The 22307-nt window shown below is 52.9% G+C and overlaps 3 protein-coding genes across 18 annotated transcripts in view; 2 read left to right on the forward strand and 1 right to left on the reverse strand.

Annotated features, from left to right (window-relative positions):
* TBCD (tubulin folding cofactor D) overlaps nt 1-2693 on the forward strand; it is a 175603-nt gene extending 172910 nt beyond the window's left edge. The window contains exon 39 of the mRNA XM_036835790.1: nt 2445-2693. Within this exon, the coding sequence (XP_036691685.1) occupies nt 2445-2459 (15 nt within the window). The 3' untranslated portion in view covers nt 2460-2693. The remainder of the gene's footprint in view (nt 1-2444) is intronic.
* Nucleotides 2694-2991: 298 nt separating this feature from the next.
* B3GNTL1 (UDP-GlcNAc:betaGal beta-1,3-N-acetylglucosaminyltransferase like 1) overlaps nt 2992-22307 on the reverse strand; it is a 112367-nt gene continuing 93051 nt past the window's right edge. For 4 of the 12 annotated variants that reach the window (XM_036835806.1, XM_036835798.1, XM_036835805.1 and 1 more), the window contains 5 exons: nt 14951-15086; nt 14794-14862; nt 14273-14347; nt 7163-7267; nt 5962-6425 (listed from right to left, as the gene is read on the reverse strand). In XM_036835806.1, coding sequence (XP_036691701.1) covers nt 7187-7267; nt 14273-14347; nt 14794-14862; nt 14951-15086 — 361 coding nt within the window. In that variant the 3' untranslated portion in view covers nt 5962-6425; nt 7163-7186. The other 8 variants (XR_005017701.1, XR_005017700.1, XM_036835799.1 and 5 more) reach the window with 8 other exon arrangements.
* LOC118886292 lies at nt 18105-20303 on the forward strand. 5 transcript variants are annotated; one of them, XM_036835796.1, is made up of 3 exons: nt 18105-18833; nt 19019-19092; nt 19130-20303. In XM_036835796.1, exons 1-3 carry the CDS (start codon nt 18115-18117, stop codon nt 19357-19359), a joined length of 1023 nt encoding a protein of 340 aa, XP_036691691.1. In that variant the 5' UTR covers nt 18105-18114; the 3' UTR covers nt 19360-20303. The 5 variants fall into 5 exon arrangements, with proteins under 5 accessions (XP_036691691.1, XP_036691692.1, XP_036691690.1 ...); XM_036835797.1 differs by having other exon boundaries at nt 19204-20303; XM_036835795.1 differs by having other exon boundaries at nt 18105-19092.

Below are 22307 nucleotides of genomic sequence, written 5' to 3' on the forward strand. Positions count from 1 at the left end.
GCTGCAGGGGTCACCGGTTCCCATTTCCGGTGGACTCACTTGGCCGAGGACTCACGGTGGGAAATGCTGACCAGCAGATTCCAAAGCGACCGGGGCTCCCTGGCAGCGTGTGTGCTCAGGGCCACCGTGGCAGCTCCAGGATGTGGGCCTGCTGGTTTCCCTGGTGACGGGAGTGTGACCACCTTTTCTGAGATCTGAGCCATTTGGACATCGTCTTTCGTCACGTGTCAGATCTCTCATGTTCTCTCCAGGTTGTCTGTCTTTTTATCCTTTGTCTTCAGGGACCTTGTTCTGGATGCACGTCCTGCAAATGTCCCCTCCTCCAGGGATGGCCTTCTTGTCCTTAGACCTAATGTGGTCCTGTTTGGGGTATCTTGATCTCCTCCAGGGTTGACATTCTGTTTTTTTCTAAAAGCTTTACTGTTTTACCTTTTACGTTTGGACTCACGATCTAGCTGACCCAGCTCCCTTCTCGCTACGTCATGTCGTCAGGCCACACATGTGGCTCTACTCTTGGACTGTCTGTCCTCTGGGTCTCTTTGTCCATCCGTGAGCCAGCGCAGCCTGTCCTACAGATACAGATGTAGGTCTCAGTCCTAGAGATGCAGGGATGGGTTTAGGTCTCACAGTGGGTCACAGTGCCCAGTTGTCTCAATCCTGTGGTCCTTTTTTCTTCCTGATTGTCTTCTCTTCCTGGCTGTTGGGTTCCCACCCCACCTGTAGAATCAGCTTGTCAGTTTGTGCTTCAGGAGTTTGGCCAAGGTTGCCTGCAGCCTGAATTCAGGTCAATTTGGTGAGAAGTGACGTCTCTGCTCTGAGTCTTCTGACCATGAACATGGTGTGTCCATGCATGGACCCCTCAGTGTTTTATGGTTTTTGGAGCAGAGATGTTGCACATCTTTCTGTAATTGTCTCACAGTTCTTCGATATTCTTTTTTTTTTCATTTTTGTTTCTCTTTGCCTTTCATTTTGGGAAGTTTCTGTTGACCTGTCTTCAAGTTCACTGATTGTTTCCTTGGCCACGTCTGGTCTTAGGACAAGCCCGTCGGAGGCATCCGTTTCAGTTACCGTGTTTGTGGTCTCCAGCCCTTCCACCGCTGCTTACATTGTCTGTCCCTGCGTGGTGCCACTTTGTCCACTAGGGTCCTCGGCGTATTAATCACAGCTGTTTCAAATTCCTGGTCTGATAGTTCCAACGTCTCTGCCATTTCTGAGTCTGGTTCTTACATTTGCACTGTCTCTTCAGACTGCTTTTTCTTGCCTTTTGTTGTATTTTGTACTTTTTTGTTGGAGGCCAGCCTTGTTGGGGGAGCAGGAGCTAAGTAACCAGAGCACAAGGTGTTTGCTGCAGCAGCAGGTCCAGGGCAGAGTTCATCCTGGTTCGTGTTCTCGTCCTCAGGGAAACCACAGGAGGGGTTGAAGTCTCCTTTGTCTGGTGTTAATAGAGCCACAGCGGAGTTTTTGATTAGTGTTTATGTAGTTTATCTTTTTTAATTATTTCACTTTCAATTTCTTTGTTCCTACATTTAAACGTGTTTCTTATGAACAGTAGATAGGTCTCATCTCTTTTTAATCCAGTTTAACCGTTTTTGGTAATTGGAGTGTTTTGTCCACTTACATTTAATGTGTGATTTTGGATTTACTGGGTTAGTTTGCCATCTGTCCATTTTCTATTCAACCCTGTCTCTTTGCTCCTTTCTTCTCTTTGTTTGGATTGGTTAATGACATTTTTACCATTTCACTTCCCCTTCTGTTAACTTCCTGCAGTTTTCCTGCTGTTTGTTAGTGACCGCCCATCAGGACAGCATTCCTTCCCGACGTACGGCAGTCAGGACGGGCGGCACCGGGCAAGGGGCTCTGGCTGGGGCGCCCCTCGCTTCCCAGGGCCCAGGTGGTTGTGGCCTGCCTTCCGTTCAGCCGCCTCTCTCTTCATTGTCCTTCAGTTCTTCACTGGGCTCTTAACTCTGTTCTCCTTGTGGCTAAGTTATTTCTGAGGTGACGTCTTTTTCCCCCTTTCCTCCCCCCAACCATGCTGTACTAGTGTCCACCTTGCCTGGCCCTTCTCTGGGGCCCCTACAGGACCCCCTCAGATGCAGGGTGAGGGCAGCTCTGGTCGGCCCCCAGGTGACACTGTGGGTGACGGGGATGGCAGGCTGAGTGTCAACTCTCCCCTCTCCTCGTGTGACGGCCAAACACAACACTGGCTTCCTGAGAAAACGTGCTTTCTGCATTTTTATTAGGAAAATGTCGCACAGGTGGATGAAGCTGGGGGGACAGTATAGTCACCCTCCCCCCCTGCTTGCTGCCCAGAGGCTGTGTTGGCCACGGGGCTCCTGGCACGTTCAGGGAAACGGCACAGATGCAGTTTCCTGCAGGAAGCGCGACCCAGGGAGGGCTGGGGAGACAGCGCTGACCGGCCTGACCCTGTCATGTGTCCTCCGCAGCCCAGTGTCCGCTGAGGCCGGTCCGGGAAGCTGAGTCCTTGCCTCTGCCTGTCTGGCTGGGAGGAGGAGCCCGGGCATGGTCGGCATGGAGGACCTGGATGGACGGCGGCGGTCTGGCTGGTGCGTGTGAGGGACCCGGAGTTCGTCACCTGGAGGTGCCATTTCCTTCCATGCATCCTGTGCCACAGTGACCTGGGCTGTTGGTGCATTTGTCCTAATCTCTAACCTGTGTCTTATAAAATCACATGCTGAGCAGTTCTGTATCTGCCTGTGCCTGACACTGGTGCCGGTGGGGGAGCTGGAACCAGAGGGGGTTGTAGGCTCTCCCGGCTCCTGCACCGAGACCCGCTGGGAGAGGTGGCCCCAGGGGGGACAGGCCCGGGACAGGCCGGTTGCAGCCTCCCATGTGCTGTCCTGTCGCCACGTCCACCTTGGCCTTGTTGGGCTTGCTCGTAGCCGCTGACAAGCTCTGAGCGACTCACGTTACATGTCAGATGCTGCGGGGGCAGAGAAGGCGCCATGCCTCGGGGTGGGGGTGGGTGCCGTCGAGCGCCGCCTCTGGGTTGCTTTTGCAGCGCGGGTGGGGGCCGTCTTCCCTCCTCACCCCATTCTAGTGCCCAGCGCGCGTGGCCGTCGCACGCACGTCACCCGCCCTCGTGCGGTTTCATTCAGTCAGAAAGAGCTGACCCGTGTTCTCAGAATCCCACCAGGACCAGTTCCAGCCACACAGGGGACTTGTGACGGCAGCTTAAACCCTCGACGGAAGCAGGGCACGGTCAGTGGCTTCACAGATCTGCCAACGTGTGGCCTCCAGGAAGCGGTTTTCTGGTGACGGGAGAAGAACCACATTGTCTGAACCTTTTTTTCATTTGTCCAGAATGGGGTACACACTCAGGGTTTCTGAAGCAAAGACAGACAGGCTGCTTTTGTCCACATGGGCTGGCACTCATGCTGGCCTGTCCAGGGGCCAGTGAGGCCGATGTGTGTAAAGGTTCCCCACTTGAGCACCTGCGTGGCCAGTCTCAGTGCTGAGGGGTCAGGCCGCCTACTGCGGGAGCCTTTGTGTGGCAGGTTCCTGGGCCATCCCCACCCTTCCACCTGCTGCTTCACGGGCTGAGGTCTGGCTGCAGGACAGATGTGGACGGGCGGGTAGAACATCTGAGGTGAAGTCGTCCGGCCATGGGCCCAGGACAGTGCTCCTGCACCTGGGCCACGGGGCAGACTGCCCTTCCTGGGACGTGTGCGCCCACGGGTCCACGGCTGGAGGCCATGGTGGGTGTTGTTGTTGGTGCAATCCTGAGACATGTTTTGCTGCTGCCTTTGCCAAATGAGTTTCTCCTGCTCCAGTTGAGCCACTGGACATGCCAGCATCGCTGACCTTCCCTGAGAGTGGAAGCCCATGTTAGTCTTGCGTGAGGTTTTAACTTTAATTTCATTTAAGCCTTAAAACATGTCTCCTCTTGAAAATAAGTAGAGAGTTTTCCATTTTCAATGGAAGAATAGCCAGAGGCCCTGTAGCTGGTGGACGTTGTCATGTGGTGAGGGGTCCTGGATGGCCAGGCGGCCTCAGGCCACGTGAGGCCACGCTGGTTGGAAGGCTCTCCTGCAGGGCGGCCACAGGAGGCCCCACTTGTATCCTTGCAGCAGACGGGGTCCACAGAGCAGCACCTAGACCTTGGCTGAGAAAACCAAGCAAGGAGCTTTTGAGAAGGAATAAAATGAACTGTTTTTAGCATAATTTAAAAAACCACCAAGATTCCAGAGACAGGGTCTCTGAGACATGGAGACAGGCCAGTTTACCACGTTGATTGATGATACTGTATCATGAAGCAATTCTTCTTTCACTGCTGGTCTAACTTTGCAACCCGAGGAAAACCAACAAAGCCGGCAGTGTCCAGCCGCCCCTGCGCACCTTCAGCCGTGTCAGATCCTACTGGTCACCACCTGCTCTCATCAGGCGCCTGGTGGCTGGGAACCTCCTCCTTCATTTGGAGCCCACCTGGGTCCAGGTGACGGATTTGTGGGGAGACCCCCTCAGGACTGACGACGTGGCCAGAAGCAGACAACAGCAGAGGTGGACATCGTGGAAAGCAGTGGTCTGAAGCAAGTCGGGCTGGGCTGCCACCTGGTAGAGGGAGTGGTCAGGAGTCCCCCCCGAAAGGGGCAGAGGAGGGCACCTGTGGCCCCAGTGGGAGTGAGGTGGGTGGGTCTGAAGAGCAGCAAGAAGCCTCGTGCCTGGAACAGGATATGTGAGGGGAGCGGTGCGGCCGTGAGCATACGGCCATGTCCCAGACACAGAGTGAACCGTCCCAGTGAGCAGGCCCCTGGCGTCCCCAGGATCCATGTCTGCTGAGCCCTGGAGGCTGGTTGGGAAGGGTGGATGTGACAGCGTAAGGCCCAGGGCCAAATTAGTTGGAAGACCCCACACACAGCTGGGGCCCTAAATAGCTGTACCCTCAGCAGCAAGGAGAGTGAGAAGTAGGTCCCCACAGGAGCACACCTGTCTCGGTCTCTGCCTGGTGCTGGTGGAGGGAAATGCGATCACACTGGCCCCCGACCAGCGGTGCTGACAGACACTGGGCAGAGGAGGCAAACAAAACCCTCTCTGGAAGGATGCAGGCTGAGCCCCACAGAGAGAAGAACATAAGCTCACATCCCCAAACTGCACAAAATGCACAAAGAAACAAGGCACCATTAGCAAGACCTGAATAAAATCAGACCCCAGAAGACACAAAATATAAAATGAATTCAGTTTTGAAAAGGGTTAGAAATTATCAAGAGGAAATTAGGGGAAAAAAGGCTCAGTGTATGAATTAAACAACCACCTAGACATGGCTGAAGAGAGAACTGGGGAACTGGAAGATCTGAAGGAATTTTATCCAGAAAAACAACTGGAAAATATGAAAACAAAGTCAAGAGACACCAGAGAACCTGCCCTGTGTGCACCTGGGGTCTCGGGAGACGGTGCCACATACTTGGTGATAGAAGCAAGATCCCAAACAGGACAAGCTCACGTCTGGACATGTTGCAGCGGAACTGCTGGGAGACTGGGTGCTCCGGGCAGCTGCCCCTCTTGAACGGCAACAGTGGACTTAACACTGGAATGAGATCCTCATCGAGCTGAGAGAAAACAATTCGCCTCGGCTGGACTGAAGCTAGTACAGCTGTCATTCAGGGAAGAACAAAATAGGTCATTACAGATAAAACAAATCTCATTAATGCCACTGCTGGTTTCCAATCTTGACACTGTTGATATTTGAGGTCGAACATTTCTTAGTTGTGGGGACCGTCCTGTGTGTTGCAGAATGTTTAGCAACAACCTAGATGCCAGTAGCAAACCCCCTTCCCAGCTGTGATGACAGAAATATCTTCAGGCAGATTCTGGGGGCAGATTCTAGTGGATAAAGCTTAAGAGATCATTTTCCTGCTGCCAGGTGAATGCAGGTGCAAGAGAGAATGTTGGGCAGAGAAAACGATAAACAACGACCATGTAACAAAAAGAATAATGGCTAATGTGTAGATTTTTAAAAGCACGTAGAATTTTTTTTTAAGGGACAATAGTAGCATACAGTATAAAAATAAACATGCATTTTTAGAAGGTCCTGGAGTCCTGTGGCCAGAACACTGATCCTCTTGCCTCTGACCAACACCTCGTGTGCTTTGGGGAGGGTCTTCCAAGACTCTACATGCAGAGACCCCGATGCTTTTAAATCACCAAGACGGGGAATTCTGACTCAGATGTGACTCCACAATGAGGCCACTCCTGATTGTTCAAGGCCCCCGACCCTCCTCGGACCCAGGAGTTACTGCCTTGTTCACATGAACTGTTAGGGCAGGGCTCCCATCAGTGGGAATCATCACTCAACTCCAGCATTGATGGCACTAATGATTCAACACATCGATGATTTGTTCTTGGATCAAGGAGACAGGCCCCCGGGGGTAGCAGCTGTGCGTCACCTTTAGGGAAAAGCCATTGGCCTCCTGGGACCGAGAGACCAAATGCACAAAGGGACGATTCCAGACCATGTCTCAACATAGAACTCTGTAGCCACTGGTCCCCAATGGCCAGGGCGTGGTCACAACTGCCAGCTTCCCCAGTTCTAGCCATACATCCAACTTAGGACCAGTCGGAGAAGGAGACTCGCTCCCCTGACCGCTCACGCCCATGGCCCCCCGCCAGGCACAGCGGGGCCTCCCCCTCCGCCCGCCCGCAGGTCTCTGCTGCGCTCGGTGAGGGGTCAGCTCCCCGCCAGACAAGCCGTGAGCGCGCAGCCCCCGTCCCCGGGCTGGGCCTTGTCTAGTTCCGTGTCTCTCACACATGCGGCCCCCATACGGGTGGAGCCAGCCACCCGCCCAGACATGGACCAGACTTTCCACAGTGGCCGGAGCTGGGAACGAGGCAGGCGCTGGGGAGCCGTGCAGTGACTAGAACGTCTGCCACAGACGCCAGGGAGGCTCTCTGGGGAAGGTGCACTGTGCGGCCACGCGCTCCCCGAGGGCAGAGGAGCTGCTCACGGCTTGTGCTCACGACTGTGTGCTTTACCACACGTAAACCACACCTGATAAGAACACTAAGACGCGCCCTCCTGGTGAAGGGGATTTGAGGGGCATCTGGGTGCCACCCTCCACCGGGCACGTTCCCCACTGGGGGCCACGGGGCCATCCTTCCCTACTTGCTCTCGACCCTGGGCTGCGGCTGCTGGGGGCCTCGTACGTACCTGGGAGAAGCTGCCATGGGTCCGTCAGCTGAAGTGAAGGAAATCCCGGCCCTCCTGCAGGTTCAGCGACCTCAGATTGTCTTCAAATGCGCCCCCTGTGAGGTCCTGGGGGAGGAGCGACAGGTCTGGCTCTATCCAGGCCTCCCCTGGCCTGCACTGGGGACCCCAGGAGCCTCCGTTGGGGGCCTGGGGTTTGGGGTTGCCTGTGGCCGCCTGTCAGGTGGTCCACTATGAACTTCTGCTCCACTGCTAGAAGGAGAAAAGTGCCAGAAGGGAACCTGTTGGCAGTTGGCCACAGTGTCCCATAAGTCACCAGGGAGGCTGGGGGCAGGGGGTCCTCTGAGGTGCCTCCACCCAGCCTGGCCTCGGCTCCTCCCCACAGGAGGCAGCTGGCCCCCGACAGGGACTCGGGGGAGGAGGTGAGGCTCTCATGGGCAGTCCCTTCCGCTCATCTCTTGGTCCAGGGCAGAGCCAGCTTGCCCTGTCCTGACTGATCCTGGGGTCTCCGTGGTGGCCCCCCCGCCCCACCCCATGGTCTCTCCAGGGCCACAGGTGGGAGGCGGCCCTGGGGACAGAAACTGCGACCTAACAGCCAGCTGTTGGCAGAGCCCCTCCCGCCTCCTGCTCCAATACCCACCCCGAAGGCCGAGACAGGAGGCAGGCCCCACCCACGTCTTCCCTGTACCCTTGTCGGTGCGAGACTTGGGGGCGGGTCCCCAAACTCTTCAGATGGCCCCGTGCACTGGTGCTTCGGCCGCCCTCCTGTGCGGGGCCACAGCGGGGTTTTGGTAAACATCTGCAGGCTCCTGTCCCTCGTCCCAGCGCTACCTGCCAGGTCCCCTCCTGCCTCCATAACCAGCAAAGTGGGGGCCTCTCTGCCAGGACGTGGGAGGGGCTGCCTGACCACCACACTCCTTCCTGTTGGGTGTCATCCGTCTGTCCTTGGACCCAACACGGGGAATCACCCTTGTCCTGGGCTGTTTCTGCTCCTCTTACTGCTGTTACCGGGGCTTTGCTAGAAGTATTTAAATGAAAACCATTCTACCTGGAAAACACCTGAAATTTCCACATTCTGTTCTCTACCTGCTGTCCGTTCTCAGCCCCCCTTCTCTCCTCCCATTATCTCTCTGCTTCCAAGTTTTCAAAGGAAATACACGTGGGTTCAGGGCCAGCCCAGCCACAGACCTGGGCTTGTAGAGGGGCCACCAGGAAGGTACTCATGTGTCCATGAGTGGACACACCCCCTTAAGAGAATTAAAAAGGTCAGACATGAAACCAACAAGGACTAGAACCCAGAGGGCACAGAGGACTCCTCAGGTCAGGAGAAGACACACGGTCCCGCGGACGAGAAGCTGATGAGAAACACCAGGAGACGGGAAGTCCACACGCCCGACAGAGGCCGGAAAGGTCTTGGCCTCAGTGGGGATCAGACGGAAATGAGCCCCGCCGTCCAGTCATGAGGCCTAGAGGGACCCCTCCCTCCCTGCCTCTGGGCGTGTCCCCTGGCCTGGCCTCCTGGGCGTTGTCTAGCGAAGCAGAAGACGTGGCCACCCCACGACCCGTGAAGAGCGTCAGGACCCTCCATGAGAAGCTCTGGTGTGATGCCCACAGCTGGGTCCCGAAGCGCCAACGGGAAGAGGAGAGCAGGCCTCAAGCGTGACGTGGAGGAGACCAGAGCCCAGAAACACAGCCGACTCTGTCACATGGGCCACAGACATGCACTCTGCGCCAAACGGATTAGCGGAGAAAGCACAGAATCGGGCGGCGCTCGGGGAGGGCATGTCGCCTGTTAAATTGTGCGGCAGGTTCTGGAACAGAGGCCGCAGAGTTTTCTTAAAGGCCAGATGGTTAGCATTTACGGCTTTGTGGCCACACGTCCTCTGTGTTCTGGTAGAACTTTATTTACAGAAGCAGCTGGTGGGCCACACTTAGGCCATTTTCCGAAGGTGTTAAGAATTCACAAAGTTTATTCAAAGAAGAAAAATGTGAGAAAAGTTCTAAAAAGAATAATGAAGGAAGACTAGCCTTACTCAGTGGTGAACATCATAAAGCTATAGTCAGTAATGGTGCATGACAGCTGAGTAGAAAAAGGCCAGGACTCCAGAAACAGCTCCAGATCCACATGCATACCCAACACACAAAGACGCCATTTCCTGACTGGAAAAGATGTGGGTTTCTCACCTAATGATGTTGGGACCACTGAGGATCCAAAAGTAAAGAAAAAAGTCTGGATCCCTACTATAATCTTTATAACAAAATAAATTCCAGTTGTACCAAAAATATGAGGAAAAAACAGGAGTCTGAGGACCAGACTTGGATCATGTTTTTTTAAATATCAGTGAGAAATGATGGTCTTAGAATGAATAAAACCCCCAAAAGCCATACAAGGAAAAATTAATTTGATTATATCCAAATAACAAACTTCTAAATGGCAAAAAATATAAATTCAGTTAAATGACACAAAAATTTGCAACACATCACAGACAGTAGATTGTTTCTGTTACTGTATAAAGAAAAATACTGAGAGACCAATAGAGAAATGGGCCAATGAAAAGGATAAGGTACCAAAAGGGAAATAAAGATGAATACAAATATGTGAAAAGATGCCCTCCTTACTCACAATATGGCATTGCCAACTGGAACCATAAACTTACTGTTTTTCACCTGTGGTTTGCAAAGGTGGAAGGTTTGGTCACACCGCTGGAGAAGGGTCATGGTGGGGGCAGGGTGTGTGAACTGGCTCAGCCTCCAGGGACAGAATGGCTGGTCTCACGACCGATAGCGGGCACACTCTTTGACCAGCACCTTTCAGACATTTATCCCATATGTGTAGCCACTTGAGCAAAATTATGCACATATAAAGATATCCACGGCAGCATTATTCTTAACAGTGAACACAAAAACTGGCCTAAAGGTACATCGATAAGTAACTAGTTAATAAATGTATGAAACATCCATATAATCGAGTGGGATGCAGATATTTTTAAAGTGAGGTACATGAATCCCTCAGAAGCTCCTGCAGCCAGCGATGAAGGTGTTCCTGCCAGCAGAACGGACCCTGGACCTGAGCCTTGGGAAACACGTTAAATAAACCACAAGCCGGTTTCGTCAGCAAACATTGTAAGAAAGTGAGGGAGACAAAGGTCACACTGGGTCTGCATTCCAACAGGCAAGTATGAAAAGATAGAACACGTCTACAAGGCAGTTAGATTTCAACACTGATGGGATATCTGGAAATTTGGGGTGACAGTGGTATTATGGTAGTTTTTTTTTAGCTTTTAATCTTTTCAGGAAACAAGAAATGAGGCTAGAATTTGCCTCGCTCCCAGGTTGGGGGAGTTGGGGCTTGGGGCTGGCTTCTTTGCTTTGGCTGAAACGTGCTGGAAAGTTTCCTTCACCAACACAGTTGGGTGGCGCGAGCAGATTTACATGGAATTAACTCCAAGATATACTATTATGTGAAAAAAGCAAAATAAAGAAGTATGTATAACATGCTGCTGTTCGTTAAAAAAAAAAAAAATCACATACACCTTTGTGTTTCTACCTCTAGACCCTCCAAGGAAACAAAGTGGGTGACAGGGATGGGTTCCTTCCCACCCAAAGTCTGCTCTCTGGGAAGGGTTTGCATGGGTGGGGGTGTTCCCTTCGTGGCAACTTCAGGTCCCTGAGAAGTAGACCCTTAAGAGAGCCTATCTCTGAAAAGCTAGGTATCATTTGTGTAGAATTAAAACTTTCATTTTACAACTGCTCCTTGCAGCCCCATAATCATTCATCCAATTCTCCTGGCAACTTGGAACATTGTTTGTCTTGGCCTCTCAGGAAACTGCTTTCAAACCAAGAAACCCAAAGCCAGGTGGGTCTGTCCCTGTGGCAGGCAGGCCCCAGATGGCCATGAGCCTGCCTCATAGCACCCACATCCCGTGGAACCCCCTTCCCTGCTATGTCACTTCTCTGATTAGGTCACATGTTAGTGTGACGTGTGTCTTGCTACTGACCCTGCCCCTTGCTGGCTTTCACAGAATAAGCTGCCATGGTTGGGGGCCTGCATAGCAAACAGCCGGCAAAGCACTGAGGCCCTCGGCCAACACCCTGGAGATCTGACTCCTGCCAACGACCACGAGAGCTTGGAAGCAGATCTGCCCCAGGCGGGCCGCCTGATGAGACATCATCAGTGGCAGACACCACCACGCTCACCTGAAGCTGAAACCCACCTGTGGTGCCTGGACTTCTGACCCACAGAAACGTGAGGTAGTAAACCTGTGCTGTTTGAGGCTAAGTTTGTAGTCTGTTATGTAGTGATAGTTAAATAATGCAGGTTCAAGCTGGCAAACAGTCAAACAGAAGAAAACCTCAAGGTGACATGTTGGGACTAGAGCCACCCGGCTGCCTGGCCCTGGGACACTCAGTGTACAGCCACCTGCAAAAGCACAAAGCTGGCCCCTACCTGACCCCACACACAAACATCAACTCAAAATGGGTCCAAGACCTACATGAAGGAGCTGAAACCATAAAACTCTTAAGAAAAGGGGTAAATCTTCATGACCCTAGATTGGGTGGTGGTTTCTTAGCCATGACACCCAAAACAGGAGAAATCAAATTAAAAATAGATAAAATGGACTTTGTCAAAGTTAAGCACTTTTTGTGCATCAAAGGACACCATCAAGAGAATGAAAAGACAGCCCACAGGATGGGAGAAAACATTTGCCAATGCATCCAGTTGGGGACTTGAGTCTAGAAATATAGAGAACTCTCAGGACTCAACAAAAAGACAACCCGATTAGAAAATGGGTGAAGGACTTAAACAGACACTTCTCCAAAGGAGGCAGACAAATGGCTAACAAGCCCATGAAAAGATGCTCCACGTCCTCAGTTGTCAGGGAGACGGAAATGGAAACCGCCGTGAGAGCCACTCATCCACCAGGATGGCCGTGACGAACAAACACACGTCACGAGGTGGGCGAGGATACGAGAAACTGGAAACTTTGGGCGGCGGTGGGGGGGCGCCGTAAGTCGCCCTAAGACCAGTGATTCCACCCCAGCTCCGCGTCCAAGAGAACTGAAAACAGGTCCACGCGGAAATCTGATCTGAATTTTCACACGGCCTCATTCTTCAAACTGACAAAGCCTGTTGTGCCCATGAGATTGTGTTCTGGTCCAAGTGTTCAGCTCACCCGTGGCCGTGCAGTCTCCACCAACTGAGCAGAGGAAACCACACCTTTACTGCCTCAGTTTCTGTGGGGCTGGAGCTCAGGGCTGGGCCTGGCCATGCAGGGACCAGCTGGGACCCTGAGGCCACTCCTGGCGCCAGGCTCCTGGGGTCAGCCTGTTCTCACGCCCGCTTTCCCGACAGTTGGGTGACTTCTCCAAAGTGGCACCTCAAGCGAGGGGCAGAATCGGGACATCCAGCCTGTGCTCCGATCCTGCATGCGACCCTACCTGACCAACACGTTACAACGCCCGCTGTCCCCCGTGTCTGAGCTCGGGCCCCATGGGAGCACAGCCTCAGGGAGGTGACGTTCCCCATCAGGATGCGCTGGCCTGGTGGGGCCCCTGTGGAGGCGTCTGGACCACACGGTAAACCGCAACTAGAAGCTGAGAGTAATGCCAGTCAGTGCAGAAGGGGGTCTGGGATCTTAAAACCAGCCACCAACGAAGGGCTCTCCCCTTCTCTGGCGCCCTCCACATACACGTGGAGCAGGCCACCTACGCTATGAAAGTGTGTAGGGGCCGCAGGCTCCTTGAGCCCAAGGCTTGGTGAGAGTCTGCACTTGATGTGGGGTGAGAGGCACGTCCTGCTTGGTTCCCCACTGCTATTGGCGAACGCTGGCAAATGAACATGCACCTGCTTCTCTTCTGCTAAAGCCACCGCCTCCAGGAAGGCCTCTGGCCGGGCACCCTGGTTACCAAGGTTTCAACCTCAGAGGCTGGAAACTGCTGGAAGCAGTGGCCTGTGTCCCCACACACTGTGCGTCATCCCACGTCCCCAGTGGCACAGCACAGGGACCTGCTCACCCATCCACTACTGTTGCCTCTTGAGGACCCTTTGGGGCAGCCCCGCCCCACATGAGCCGACCTGGGCCCCGTAGTCCTGGTGGATTAAGGACACTTTATATTTGCATTTGTGACAATCTATCTTTCTGACCACGGGGAGGAATTTCCAAAACAGGAGGACACTAAAAGTGTTCATCACAAGAGAAAAGTTGATAAATGTACTGTGTTAAAAATAAGTTTTTCACGGGACTTCCCTGGTGGTCCAGCGGGTAAGACTCCACTCTCCCAGTGCAGGGAGCCTGGTCGGGGAACTAGATCCCACAGGCATGCCGCAACTAAGAGTTCGCATGCCGCACCTAAAAGATCCCACATGCCGCAACCAAGATCTGGCGCTGCATGCATGCATGCATGCATAAATAAAATTAAGTTTTTCTGGGAAGAACCTGTGAAAAGACAAGTCACAACTGGGAGAAAACATCTGCTAAACACTAGTCGACCAAGGGCCAGCACCACTCAATGCAGAGCTCCCAGAAACCAAGGAGAAGAGATGGACAGGCCAGCAGGGCGGGGGTGAGGGCTCCAAAATCAGGAGGACGTCCCCATCACCAGAGCCCACCAGCAGGCTTCATGGTGGGAACTTGCATGCCAGGAAATGGGACCCACTCAGGGAAGGAGGGAGTTCAAGCACACAGGCCTTGCTGCAGGACCCCAGCGTCGAGCCCAGAGCCGAGAAACGAGCACCTGTCCTGCGTGGCCGCGAAGAGGGAGAAAAGGCAAGGGGGTGATGGAGAAAACCGTTGGGACGGCAGTCACTTGGCGGGGGTCGGGGGATGCAGGGCCGGCGCAGGTGCTTCTGGGCGGCCTTGTCCCCTGCAACTCTCATGGGAAATGCAACCTGCCTCATGGGGCACCATCGCCGCCACCTCCCCCGACACCCCAGGCCTGGCTGGAGGTGGCCCTGTTGTCTCCTGTCTCTGCCCCCACGCGGATCACTCTCCTGGCCCCCCAGAGCGGCGGTCATCACTTCCCGTCCTAGCCCGCAGCCTCCTGGTGGACACGACATACCACCTCCTGACCCTGGGACTGTCCCAGCCACACATGCCCCAGCCTGACACTCACCAGCTTCACGCAGATGACAAAGGGTGGCTGTGCGGCTCGGAAGTGCAGGACCGGGACCCGGGGCTTGGGCCTTTCCTGAGAGGAGAGGAGGGCCACAGGCTGCTCCACCTTGCTCCCCAGTCCCCCACCTCTGCCCCGCTCACAGCCCGATGCCCTCAGACAGGCGCCCGGGCCACGGCCAGACCCAGGGCCGGACCTGGTCTCCGGCACCTCCACCCACCGCCTATGGCTGCCGCAGGACTTACCTGAGGTGGGCAGTGGACAGACCCAAGCCTGCGAGGAGCACCTTCCAGCAGGGACAGGGGCAGGTGGGGGCAGGCACAGGTGCCCTCTGGGGTCCTGGAGACCCCAGGAGCCTGAGGGCTGCATCTGCCAGGCCTGGCAGCTGTCTGGGCCCAGCTGGCCTTTCCCAAGGAGGAAGGTTCTGGGCAGCGTCTACTCAAAAGGCCCAGGACGGCGCCCCAGAGTGCGGTGTGGGCGGCCCTGTGCATGACCGTGGGGCTCGGTGGGGAGGGGCGCACCTGAGAGTTCTCGTAGCAGTAGAAGCCCTTCTTGATCTTGTTCTCGTCCACGTCACAGAAAGCGACCACCTGGGGAGGACCCAGGACGCCAGCCTCAGGGGCAGTGGGGGCAGTGCTGCTGGATGGGGGAGGGGGTGGGACAAGGGGTGGGCCCCACCTTGCACCGTGACCCTGCCGTCAGGCTGCGGTAGAGTCGGCGGCCCTGCCGGCCCGCGTTCCAGATGGTGAAGGTTGCCCAGTGGGGCAGGGCCCACTCTTCCAGGAAGCGGACGCGGTGGGTCCAGATGGTGGTCCTGTGGGGGATGGGGGGTGGGGGGTCGTGACCCAGGAGGGCAGGGCCTCCAAGCGCCCAAGGCCTTCCTCCCGCCACCCCTGAGCCTGCCCACAAGTCCCCCTGGTCTGGGGCCCCTGGGGCAGTGCTGCAGCTGTTGGCTGAGTGACTGAACCAAGGAGGCCAGGACCAGAAGGTCACACCCCTCGCCCGCCCTCACGGCCCCCATGGATCCTCGGATGTGCTGAGCTCACGTCCACACACTCAAGAAGCGTGCGGGACACCAGGCACAGAGCTTGGGGAGCCCGAGGGAAACCCAGCCACGCTGATGTCCGGCACCTGCGACCATGGTAAACATGACCAGAGAGGCCTGGACGTGACTGCCCACCTCGAGCGGCCACATGGAACGGGCCACAGTGTCCTGTGGAAGCTGTGCAGATGGCGGGGTCACCTTCCCCAGGTGGGACCCCCTCCCTTGGCCCCTTGCCACATGCAGACCTGAGATCCAGGCCGGCCCTTGGGGTCTGCAGCTGCCCGAGCCCCAGTGCCTGGGGAGAACAGCATGTCAGCTGTCTCCAGGTTAAAGTGGTTGGACGCAGGGACAGGACCCAAGGCGCAGGTGTGAAACCATCACTTAAGAATCGGGAAGGTTAAGGGGGAGCTTCTGCAGGTACACAGTGGACCAAACTTGACCCGGGTCTTCCTTCCCAGAGAAACCTCTGACGTAAGGAAGGGTGGCACACCCTTGTATAAAATCACAGTTTACATCTGGAAGTGCCCTCCATGGACCCTCTCACAGAGCCCCAAGACCTACTGTTCTAGGCCAGGCGCAGACCTGCTGCAGCTCCCCCGCGTTCTACAGTGTGGGTTCAGCTCCTCCCTGGTGTCTGGCCCGGGGCTCTGTGTGGCAAGTGTTGAACCCGTAGTTCAGCAGCCACTGCCCCGCCGCCTTCTCCATGGCAACCAGCTCTGAGGGTCCCACAAGGTACCTCAGGGGAGCAGCTCCTCCAGGTGAGGGCGTGGGGTCCACGGACACAACACAGTGATGCCCACTGTAATGCAACTGGGCACCGGTGTCCGCATGCCCAGGGGTGGGCTGTGACTGCTGGGCTCCTCCGTGGTTGGTCCACCCACGTCCCACTTGAAATGTCTCAATTAGGGTTGTTCTGAGCAGCCATAATTTCAGTGGTCGGGGGGTACTGGGACTTGCGAAGGTGAATAAGGTGAATAACTCCCCAGTCTGGGCCGTTTAGCACAAGCTAGACACACTCCAGCCCAAATAAGACACCAGTAGGTACAGCACTCAACACGCAGCTTTGGCAGCATCCAAGAAATGAAGGACGATTCTGAGAACAAAACAACTGAACTTTCTGCAAATGAGCTCTGACAAACCCATGAGACCCTGACAGCAAGGAAGAGATGGGGTGGGCCCTGGGTCCCCACCAGCAGCAGGACCTGCACCACGCTCCAGGCCCTGCCTGGGACCCCAGGGGGCGTGCCTACCACCACAGGGGCAGCAGGAGATAAGGGACCACAGACATCTGGGCAGGTCTCGCCCTCTGCTCCACGGTTTCCTCTCTGGCTCCTACTTTTTAAATTACTTTTGTTGGCAAAAGGTCTGGCTGCTTCTGTGACTTAATTGCTTCTCTTCTTATCCAGTCAACTCTCTTCAATTTGATAAACAATTCAATGAAAACTGCCAAAAAAATGCCCAAAGGTTTTAGGGACACAAGGAAATGAAATGGCCCAACCAGGACTCCACTTAATGCTCAGGGACCAGGACAGTGTGGGGCCCGCACCAGCGTGACCACCAGACGCAGGGGTGACGGGCCGGGTCTGAGCAGCGCAGGGTGCCTCACCTGGAAACGGCGCCTGTGGGACGGACAGCTGACCCCCACCTCCCACCGCCCGCGGAGTGGATTCGGAGGGACTGTGGGTCCTGAGGGTACAGCCCCTGCCTTGCGCCCTCCCTGTGCCTCCGGAGTCTGGTCTCTGGTCTGAGGACACACCACACAACTCAGAAACTGCCACCAATACCTCCGCGTTGTGGACAGTGAGACCCTTCCTGCTGCCGCTGTCCTGCAGGCCCCCTTCTCCACCGTGCTGCTCAGTTCTTATTTATTCGGGAGAACAGCCCAGGTGTGTCCTTCCTGCCACTCTTAGCCCTGCGAGGAGGCTCCACCGAGGGCTGGGTGTGTGGGAGCTGCTCACAGGTTTCCTCAGACCCACAGGTCGGCATTTCCAGAACCTTCTGGAAAGCAAGGCAGTGTCAGGGATGCGCACCGCACCAGGAGGCAGCAGGCTGGAGGTGGGGGCGGGGAGCAGTGGCGTGTGTGGACCCTCAGCAGCAGGACGGCAGGAAGGTCCACGCGGTGACGAAGACGGAGGAGCAACGTCACCACACAGAGCTCAGCCCTGAGGGTGAGCAGCATGGTGACTTTGGAAGAATGAGGCAGAACGTTGCCACCGACATCACACTTTTAAAGAGGGAAAGCACACTGTTTAGAGGACATCACATGTGGTAAAAGTATAGAGAAATGGATCTCATGGCAAATAAACATCCCACTCAGGACACCACGAAATGGAACCTGGGAGATGCAGGAGGTTTGGGGAAATGGGTAACTTTTTGTTTTAAAGATGATTCCTTATGCCTTTTGGCTGTCAGAAGTATTTCATAGTGAAAATTGTTAAATGATATAAATGCTGATCATTCTCAATTTAAAATGCAAAGGCCACGATTCAGGGAGCCTCTCAAACAGAGGGCTTTTTGAGAGAGAGTTTGAAGGAATTCAATTATTGACAAGCCTGAGGGTGTAATTAGCGCTAGTTGCTCTGTGAGGTTTTGCTGCTCAAAGACTTTAATCCAACACAGAAACTAACATGAGATCACCTCGTTTACGTTGTGGGTGGCAAAGCCTCACGCTGCAAAAAGAGGGAAAAAAAGTCTCAACATAAAAGAATTATCGCATGAAAACAGAATGAGGGTGTGTGTGGCGCAAGCCGTCTGGCTGGCTGCCTGGCCCCCCAGATACATGAGCACCCGCCACACCATGGGTGGGGAGCAGGAGGTCACCATCAGGGTCATCACAGACATGCCTTCACGTTACCTTGCTTCACAGGAGCTGAAGGTGAGGACACATGTACGTGAACCTTCAGGAACAATGGAAGAGATCCTAGATGTCCAGGCACTTCTCAGGTCTGCAGAGGATCCCAGGTGTCCAGGCATTTCTCAGCTCTGCAGAGGATCCCAGGTGTCCAGGTGCTTCTCAGCTCTGCAGAGGATCCCAGGTGTCCCGGCGCTTCTCAGCTCTGCAGAGGATCCCAGGTGTCCCGGCGCTTCTCAGCTCTGCAGAGGATCCCAGGTGTCCCGGCGCTTCTCAGCTCTGCACAGGATCCCAGGTGTCCAGGCGCTTCTCGGCTCTGCACAGGATCCCAGGTGTCCAGGCGCTTCTCGGCTCTGCACAGGATCCCAGGTGTCCAGGCGCTTCTCGGCTCTGCACAGGATCCCAGGTGTCCAGGCGCTTCTCGGCTCTGCAGAGGATCCCAGGTGTCCCGGCGCTTCTCGGCTCTGCAGAGGATCCCAGGTGTCCCGGCGCTTCTCGGCTCTGCAGAGGATCCCAGGTGTCCCGGCGCTTCTCGGCTCTGCAGAGGATCCCAGGTGTCCCGGCACTTCTCGGCTCTGCAGAGGATCCCAGGTGTCCTGGCGCTTCTCGGCTCTGCAGAGGATCCTAGGTGTCCAGGCGCTTCTCAGCTCTGCAGAGGATCCCAGGTGTCCCGGCACTTTTCAGCTCTGCAGAGGATCCCAGATGTCCCGACACTTCTCAGCTCTGCAGAAGTTACCAGATGTCCTGGCACTTCTCAGCTCTGTACAGGATCCCAGGTGTCCAGGCGCTTCTCAGCCCTGCACAGGATCCCAGGTGTCCCGGCGCTTCTCAGCTCTGCAGAAGTTACCAGATGTCCTGGCACTTCTCAGCTCTGCACAGGATCCCAGGTGTCCAGGCGCTTCTCAGCTCTGCAGAGGATCCCAGGTGTCCCGGCACTTCTCAGCTCTGCAGAAGTTACCAGGTGTCCAGGCACTTCTCAGCTCTGCACAGGATCCCAGGTGTCCAGGCGCTTCTCAGCCCTGCACAGGATCCCAGGTGTCCCGGCACTTCTCAGCTCTGCAGAGGATCCCAGATGTCCCGGCATTTCTGAGCTCTACAGAAGATTCGTGCCCAGAAAACCATCTTTGTACTTTATTCACCCAGAGTTTCCAACTCCGTTTATGGATTGTGGGAAAGTTGTTACTTCCTTGAAGAAACACTTGCCAGATATTTTAAAAATTTTAATGAAATTCACATAGAGTAAGAGCAAGGATCTTAAGTGTGCATACAAGTCAGACGGTTATGACAAACATGCACATCCGTGTAACCCACACACCTATCAAGAGGTGGGACACTTCCACCACCCCAGAAAGCTCCCTTGTACCTCCTTTCCCCTGAGAATACCACAGTCTCGTTTCTATCACTGTGGACTAGTTCTGCCTGTTGGAGAACTCTGTACAAGTGGAAGCCACAGTATGCATGCTTTTGTATCTGATTTCTTTTACTAACCATATTTTTTTTTGACATTAATCCCCGTTCTTGCAGGTATCAGTCATTTGTTTTCTTCTAGTGCTGAGGAGTGCTCCGTTACAGCAGTGTTTATCCATCACCTGCCGATGGGCATCTGGGTTGTTCCCATTCTTGGCTACTAATAGAGAAATGTTGAGCAATGTATTCATTTCTCTTGGAGAAACACCTAGACATGGAATTGCTGGGGCATAGGGCAGGTATCAGTTAAATTAATAAAATAAGGCCCAACAGTTTTCCAAAGAGAATGTACTGTGTTTACACTCCTGAGAACAATGTATACGTGTCCTCAGCATGATTTGGAATTGCAGACATTAATTTTAACCCTTCTAGTGGGTGTGCAGTTTAATTTGCATTCTCTGATAATGACGAAACCTTTTTCATGGACTAATTGACCTTATATATTATTTCTTTGTTAAGTGGCATGTCCGTTCAACTATTTTGCCTACTTTTATTAGATTTTCTTTTTATTTTTGGGTGATAGGGGTTCTTAATATCTCCCCCATACTAACCCTCTGTGAGATATATAGATTATGAATATTTTCTCCCAGTCTGTGGTTTGTCTACTCATTTTCCTAATGGTGTCTTTTTATGAGCAAAAGTTCTTAATTTTGATGAAGTCCAATTTATCAATTTTAAAGCACTGAAGAGGGACTTCCCTGGTGGTCCAGTGGTTAAGAATCTGCCTTCCAATGCAGAGGACGCTGGTTCGATCCCTGGTCGGGGAACTAAGATTCCACATGCCGGGGCAACTAAGCCCCCCGGCCTCAGCTACTGAGTTTGCGCACCTCAACTAGAGAGAAGCCCGCATGCCGCAACGAAGAGCCTATGTGCTGCAAGTAAGACCCTACACAGCCAAAAAAAAAAAAAAAAAAAAGGGCTAAAGATCCTGGTGTCCTCTCTAATAAATTTTTTCCTATCCCCAAGTTGTGAAGATATTCCCTGATGTTTTCTTCTAGAAGCTGTATATTTTAGCTGCTTCTATATTTATATCTAAGCTATCTAGAATTAATTTTTCTATAGGACATGAGATTTTTTTTCCATATGGATATCCATTTACTCCATTTGTTAAAAATATTTTTCTTTTTCCACTGAATGCCTTTGGAGACTGTTGAAAATCAATTGTGAGTCTATTTCTGGACTCTGTGCTCTGTTTCATTGATGTGTATGTCTATCTTTATTCTATTAATACATTTTCTTGATTGCTGTAGCTTCAGAGAGAGTCTTAAAATCAGGCACAATAAGTCCTCAAATTTTGTTCTTTTCAAGATTGTTTAGGACACTCTGGGCCCTTTGATTTTCATGCGAATTCTAAGATCAGATTATCAATTTCTACAAAGAAGCCACCTGGGACTTTTACTGGGATTGCATTGAATTTACAGATCAATTTGGAGAGAACTGACGTTAACATTACTGAGTCTTCCAATCCATGAATGTGGTATATCTCTCCATCTATTTTATAGATTTTCTTTTAATTTCCCTCAGCCTTTTTTGGAGTAGGTTTTAGCGGACATAGACGTACCTTACTAAACTTACTCAAAAGTATTTTATTATTGACGCTGTTGTACATTTTTTCAACTGCATTTTTTTCAGTTCATTGCAATTCTATAAACTTGTATTCTGGAAAATTTGCTAAGTTATTGGTTTTGATTTCCTATGAAACACAATCATGCCATCTACAAATGATGCTAGTTTTACTTCCACTTTCTAATACTTATATTTTTTCTTTTTCCTGTCTCATTGCACTGACCTCCATTACAATGTGGAATAGAAGTAGTGAGAGGAGCGATCAGATCGCTTCCTCCTGATCTTAGAAGGGAAGGCTTTCAGTCTTTAATGATTAAGTATGAGGTTAGTTATAGGTTTGAGTAGATGCTATCAGACTGAGAAAGTTTCCTTCTATTTCTAGTTTGCTGAGTTTTTTAAAAAATCATGAATGGGTATTCAATTTTGCCCAGTGCTTTTTCTGCATCTATTGCACTGATTGTGTGATTTTTATCCTTTATTCTGTTACTGTATTAAATCATACTAATTGATTTCTGAATGTTAAACCAGACTTTTATTCATGATGTATTATCCTTTCATATATATTTCTGAATTTGACTTGGTAATATTTTGTGAATGATTTTTGTATCTATTTTCATAAGGGATATTTGTCTGTAATTTTACTTTCTTGCAATATTCTTGTAGCATTTTTTACTTCAGAGTCATGCTGGTCTCACAGAGTGAGTGTGAAGCTCCTCCCTCCCAACACCCAATAGATCTTTCTCCTCTTCTATTTCCTGAAAGAATTTATGTTAGACTGGTATTATTTCTTCCTTACATTTTTTTTTTTTTTTTTTTTTTATAAATTTATTTATTTATTTATTTATTTTTGGCTGTGTTGGGTCTTCGCTTCTGCGCGAGGGCTTCCTCCAGTTGCGGCGAGCGGGGACCACTCTTCATTGCCGTGCACGGGCCTCTCACTATCGCGGCCTCTCTTGTTGCGGAGCACAGGCTCCAGACGCGCAGGCTCAGTAGTTGTGGCTCACGGGCTTAGTTGCTCCGCGGCATGTGGGATCCTCCCAGACCAGGGCTCGAACCCGTGTCCCCTGCATTGGCAGGCAGACTCTCAACCACTGCGCCACCAGGGA

This window comes from Balaenoptera musculus, chromosome 20 (assembly GCF_009873245.2).
Source record: "Balaenoptera musculus isolate JJ_BM4_2016_0621 chromosome 20, mBalMus1.pri.v3, whole genome shotgun sequence".
Lineage (NCBI taxonomy): Eukaryota > Metazoa > Chordata > Mammalia > Artiodactyla > Balaenopteridae > Balaenoptera > Balaenoptera musculus.

Bases quoted from the DNA above. Each gene is read 5' to 3' on its own strand.
- LOC118886292 (XM_036835793.1), top strand. From the start codon at position 18,115: ATGGGTGGGGAGCAGGAGGTCACCATCAGGGTCATCACAGACATGCCT. The intron at 19,093-19,203 runs GTGTCCCGGCAC...ACAGGATCCCAG, and splicing joins AGCTCTGCAGAGGATCCCAG to GTGTCCCGGCACTTCTCAGC.